Consider the following 5,964-nt stretch of genomic DNA (forward strand, 5'->3'; position numbering starts at 1 on the left):
ATAGATAGATAGATAGATAGATAGATAGATAGATAGATAGATAGATAGATAGATAGATAGATAGATAGATAGATAGATAGATAGATAGATAGATTGATTTGCAGTCATGCAGTACAAACTGTTGAGGTCTAAAATAACAGATGACAGAATAGAAGACTTAATGCAAGACTAAACGGGGTCTGATTAAACACTTGTATTAAACACACAAAGTTCATGCTAGAATGGAATAAAAAATAAATTGTTAAAGCATTCTTCCATTAAAAAGAAGTAACAGTCTATATAAACTTGATTATTTACTCTTTCGCGTCCTCTTCATCAATACTTCTTGTTATCTTTTATTCTCATGCTTTGCATTTCATTGATCTACTCCACGCTGCTTCCATTGATCCAATTGTTCTCGTTCCTCGTTCCCCCTCGCTCCTTCATCCTTTTTTCCCCTCTTCAGTCCTCCTCTGAAAGAGCTTCGTGTGGGGTGGAAGGTCGTGACTTGCTGTGGCCTCGAGCCTCCAACTTCCTGTCCTGCAGGAAGTCGTGAATCTCTCCAGGCAAACGCTGGAACTTCTCTTGAAACTCTGCCTCCACAGAGCCTTGCAGCTGGAAAACACCACACACAATCGCTTGCTCACTGAGGATAGATTGCTTTTAAAGATTTTTTGTGGCTAAGGTGGGATTACATAACGGCAGATGTAGCAAAATATAACCATGATGAGTCAGGTCCCAGTCAGAAACACCACACAAATTTGTTTAGTTATCTCCTACAGTTGAGACAGATGGGTTGTACATTCAGAAACGCAACCAGCTGTTGTCAGCCGTTTCTGCCAACACTCGAACAGCTCCAATATGGCTGCCAGAGGCCACATTGCATCCTTTAAATGCCCCACGTTGACGTCAGCGCTGCCTCTAAAGTGCGTGGGTGTGGGCAGACAGCAGCACCAGTTTGGAGCCTCGTGTACAAGAAATGTTCTTGCCAAGCAGTGCATTTGAGCATGAAGCTTGCAAAGCGGTCGGTGGCAGATTTCACCGACTTTGGCTAAAAATAAATGAACTTAATTGTGGACAGAAAAAGAAACTTGTATTTACCTTTGGCTTCTGGTCTTGTATCTCCTGCAGGAGATCATTGTGTTGCTCCACCAGCTGCTCGTGGCGCTTTGCCTGAGTCTCCTCAAGCTGAGGATAAACAAACAGACATACAGACAGAGTTGCACTAAATGGAGAGAGTGTTGCAGCCATAACATTTTCATAATTGTCTCTTTGGAATTCACTTTATGGAAAGGCCCATAAAAATTCCTTTAACCTCATCTGCTGCTCACCCTTTTAATGTTCTGGACGACTTCATTGACGTAGGACTTATTGATCTCAATCTTCTCCCTGGGAACATAGAGACAAATGGATTGACATTGATTGGATCTGAGATAAATATTTTTCTCTTCTAATGAGACTAGATCAGTGGATCAGTGCATGAAGCAGATGAGCAAGCTACAGCAACTAGATAAATAGTGAAATGTGTGTGCGTGTGCTTATAGATCGTACTCCTCAGCCAGATGTTTCTCTTTGGTCTTTGCTTGGTTGATCTTCTCTGTTCTCCTTCGATCCATCTGCTTCTTCAGCTCTTTTTTCTCCCTATAGAAGCAGAAAGAAAGATTAGGGCAAATGTTTGGGGAAAAACATGGTATCAAGTTTTTAAAAGTGTACTGGGTAAAAGTCTGGCTCATAGTATCTTTTGAAGAACAGCTGAAATAAGATAGGGTAAAGTATCACGTACTTTAAAAAGACATCTTTAGCAAGGCTAAAAATCCAGAGCCATCTTGGTAACTCTTCCTGGCAATTATTTGGGCCGGTATTTGAAGAATTGCCCATACGATGCCCTCTAATCTGTCCCTTTCTATTGTTAACCTTATTTTAATTGTTACTACAATGTAAAAACTGAAAGCATAGAATTACCACTTGAATCTGATTCAAACTAAAAGCTTTTTTATTTATATTTTTTATATAACAGAAGCCATGGTTTTACCATCATGGCTTCTGTTGTGGAATTCACATCTAATTTTTGCTTCCAGTGGAGTTGCTCCCTCTGGGGCCAATAGAAAATGCGGAGGTCAAAACGAGCTTTCATGCCTCAGACTGCAGGCTTACTTGTTGCTCCCAGAGTATTCAAAAGTAGAATGGGAGAGAGAGCCTTCATTTTCCCTCCTCAGTGGAACCAGCTTCTAATTTGGATTTGGGAGACAGACACTATCTCTACTTTTAAGATTAGGCTTAATCTTAACTAGATAAATACCTAAGATTAAGCCTTAGCTAATCTTAGCTAGGTTTTCTTTTTTGATAAAACACATAGTTAGGGCTGGATCAGGAGACCCTGAATCCCCCCTTTGTAATGCTGCAATAGGTGTAGGCTGCTGAGGGATTCCTATGCTGTATTGTGTTTCTTCTTCAGTCACCTTTCTCACTCACTGTGTGTTAATAGACCTCTCTGCATTTAATCATATCTGTTATAAACCTCTGTCTCTCTTCCACAGCATGTCTTTATCCTGTCTTCCTTCTCTCACCCCAACCAGTCGCAGCAGATGGCCTCGCCCCTCCCTGAGCCTGGTTTCTTCCTGTTAAAAGGGAGTTTTTCCTTCCCACTTATAATCTAAAGTGCCTTGAGGCGACTGTTGTTGTAATTGGTGCTGTATAAATAAAACTGAATTGAACTGAATTATTAAATCACCTTCAATTAGCTCTAGGAGCCATTTAAGCATTTCAAGGTAACTGCCTATAATTTTAAGCTGTTAAATGCATGCTTTGTCTGTTTTTCTTCCACCATTTAATATGATAATACTGGGAGAATTTCTACATTACTTTCAATATAAAAAAATAATAATATTGCAGATCATTAGTTTCATGTTCTACAATATAAATATTTCTCAAAATGCTGGCAGTAGATATATTATGTTGTCATAATTAGGTGTCAAAACAGTGATTATGATTTCATTTGAAAAAGAAAATATGCTTATGTGAAAATGTGCCTGATAAATGAATAAATGACATGTTTTATTTACTGGAATATGCAAATACATCCAAACAGGAACACTTCCAGTAATCAGTGTCTGTGAACACTGTGGATTTGCTGTGCCATCCACAAATGCAGGTTAAAGCTCTATCACACAACGGAGAATCCATATGTGAACATAATCCAGAAACGTTGCTGCCAAAACTCAAACTGGAAACCTGTTTGAGAACAATTTGATATTTTCTTTTGGAAAACATGGAAACTACATCCTTTGGACTAAAGAGGAGTGGAACCATCTGGCTTGTTATCAGCACTCATTTAGAAGTCTGGACTTGGCAGTTTGCACATCTGGAAGGGCACCATCAGTGCTGAAAGGTATATACAGATTTTTATGGAAATATACATTCCCATGCAGATGATGCTGCTTTTCAGGGAAAGCCTTGCTGATTTCAGCAAGATAATTCAAATGCAACTATTGTGACAGCCTGGCTTTGTACTGGAAGAATCCGAAGCTGAACTGCAGTCCAGACCTTGTTTTAAAAAATAAGAAAACAGACCATTGTTAAAAAATGAGGGGATGCAACACAGTAGTAAACACACCCTGTTTTTTTAGTTGTATTGCTAGGATCAAATTCAAAATTAACTCTTAGCCCCCTGAAAGCCTACTAGTAGTTATCCGTGCAGCTCTTTTCTGAGCCGAGTTGTTTGCATCAGAAGTAGGGAGGACGGTTTCTAGTGGTTGTCAAACCACATCTTTATTCGTATATACCTACACATCCAAACTTGTCATTAAGTGTAAAGGGGAGGTTGTCAAATTTTGTCTTTATGGTATAAAGACCATAAAGAATGGCACCATGCCCTGCAAAAATCCAACCTGCTGTTGCCTGAAGCAGCTCAGAGGGAATGCTCTGCAAGCTACTGCTGCTATGAAAATAACTCTAACACCATGTGGAATTCCTCTGAGCTTAAAGACCCGTGAGACTTCAGTCACAGATTTTTATCTCACTTGTCACAGATGTCTTTGAGCTTCTTCATCTGGGTGTTGTGACTCTCCTCAGCCAGACTGGTCAGCCGCTCCGTCAGCTGGAGGGAACAAAGACACTGTTTCACACAAATACATTTTACAGACATGCTCAAAACTGAAGGCGCTAACTTAACACGGAGCCTGTCAAACATCATTCTTATTGCTATACCTGGGGGGGAGAGACTTTCTGACATGCCAATCAAAGCGTGATACTTATTAGCAATTTGTCTTTTGGGGAAGATGTTATTATGAGTTTCCCTTGTCAATAATACCTAAATCAAAAGTGAAGAAACTATTATTTTTGTTTTAAAAGTTCGTTTTGTTAGATTTTACCGTTTTAATGTGTTCTCTCTGCAGATATTTCTGACTATAGTACTGTTCCTGCCTCAGAGCCAGAAGCTGCTGATGCTGCTCTTCTCTCAGCTGCTGCAGACGGTCGTCCTTCTCACTGTCCGAGTTCGAACTCCTGACAAGGACAAATCGAAGATTTTAAAATGAAACACTTTCCCCTCTCTTTCACAGTAAAATAACAGGTGTTATTTCAATATGATAAGAGAAAAAAATGTTATAATTAAAAAAAAACACAAACATAACATGTCTGTGTGCGTCAGAGTTATTACAGCTTTAAAATGTATAATTATTTTTCTCTTTTTTTTCATTTTGACTTTGTAATTTTCAATTCAGTTTAGTTTTAGTTAGTTTTATTTTATTCACTATAATAACGTTGGTGTGCGTACCTGTTCTTGCTGCATTGTCTTGCTGTCTTCTTGTACTTATTGTTGAACTCTCGGAGGAGTTCTGACGTTTTCTTCTGGTGTCTCCTCACTAACTCCTTCAGCTCTTTAAACTGGCGTCTCTGCTCCTTCTGGTAAACTTTGGACTGCTGCAGATTCTCCAAAGTGCACACTGGGACATCTGTTACCATATGTGATCACAGATCATACAGTGTATTAGTTTGTGTTAAAACTCCGGAATCACCTTAAAGTACACCACACTTTATAAATAAAATGAATAAATAAATAAACAAAATAAAAAATGATGCCATTCATGTTAATGACTGTGATCATATACTTAGTAGGAATGTATTTCCTGAGATCATAAATCAATAAAGTTAATTTTCCCTGCTTCTATGAAAACAGACTTCTTCTGCAAGCCTTTAGAAAAATCACAGGTTTAAGACATGCATGGATTGGCTTCACTTTTCAGACCTAGTCCTAGACTCACCTTTATATAAACATATATAATGCACGATATATTTAAGATACACTCAGTGCTAATTTTGCTCTTAATTATTTTTTTTAAATTTGCTATCATTGAATCACACTTTCAGACCAATCCAGAGAATTAAAATAAGAAATCTTAATGTGTAATTATGTAAATACTGACCTATCAAAACACTTAAAACCAGGTCTTCAGTCTTGGCTGCTGGTTTGGCTGCATCTAAAATGTAGAAAAGAGAAAATCCATACCAAAAAAGTACATTTAGTATTTGTACATATTACCATTAGAATATCTGCAGTTCACTTTTATCAGTCATTTAATATTTGTATTAGTGTGTGCATCTTCACTTGCAAGTGCTAACTACCTGTCGTGGCTGCCTGTTGATTGGCTGCAGAAGCTTTGGGTGTGGTGGCAATGGGGGTGTGGCCCGGTGGGCCACAGACCGGGCTAAGCCCATTTTCTAGTGGAGCTGATTTCAGATCAGTCTTACGCTCTGCACAGCTTTCAGTCTCCTCCTGGAAATCAATACCAAGACCTTTTACAGCCAAACTTTTAGCTCACGAGACAAAGAATGAATAGAATCGAAGCAGGTCTGACCTCAGTCTGCGTGTCCTCCTCGCCATCCTCCAGAGTCAGGGCTGCCAGCTGTTTAGATCTTTGCTCCAGAAGGTTGACATAGCGAATAGGGTTCGATAGAGCCTCGATTACATCTAGAAGAAATATGAAC

General features: G+C 39.0%; 1 protein-coding gene across 1 annotated transcript in view; it reads right to left on the minus strand.

Moving 5' to 3' along the window:
• Positions 1-47: 47 nt before the first annotated feature.
• The window catches only part of LOC102214139 (1-phosphatidylinositol 4,5-bisphosphate phosphodiesterase beta-1-like), a 34,129-nt gene continuing 28,212 nt past the window's right edge, over positions 48-5,964 (minus strand). The window contains exons 23-32 of the mRNA XM_005733744.2: positions 5,835-5,947; positions 5,602-5,752; positions 5,403-5,456; positions 4,754-4,931; positions 4,350-4,482; positions 3,999-4,075; positions 1,531-1,620; positions 1,311-1,368; positions 1,081-1,167; positions 48-594 (exon numbers count right to left, since the gene is read on the minus strand). Coding sequence (XP_005733801.1) covers positions 442-594; positions 1,081-1,167; positions 1,311-1,368; positions 1,531-1,620; positions 3,999-4,075; positions 4,350-4,482; positions 4,754-4,931; positions 5,403-5,456; positions 5,602-5,752; positions 5,835-5,947 — 1,094 coding nt within the window. The 3' untranslated portion in view covers positions 48-441. The remainder of the gene's footprint in view (positions 595-1,080; positions 1,168-1,310; positions 1,369-1,530; positions 1,621-3,998; positions 4,076-4,349; positions 4,483-4,753; positions 4,932-5,402; positions 5,457-5,601; positions 5,753-5,834; positions 5,948-5,964) is intronic.

This window comes from Pundamilia nyererei, unplaced genomic scaffold (genome assembly GCF_000239375.1).
Source record: "Pundamilia nyererei isolate P.nyererei 1_Seehausen unplaced genomic scaffold, PunNye1.0 scaffold00054, whole genome shotgun sequence".
Classification (NCBI taxonomy): domain Eukaryota; kingdom Metazoa; phylum Chordata; class Actinopteri; order Cichliformes; family Cichlidae; genus Pundamilia; species Pundamilia nyererei.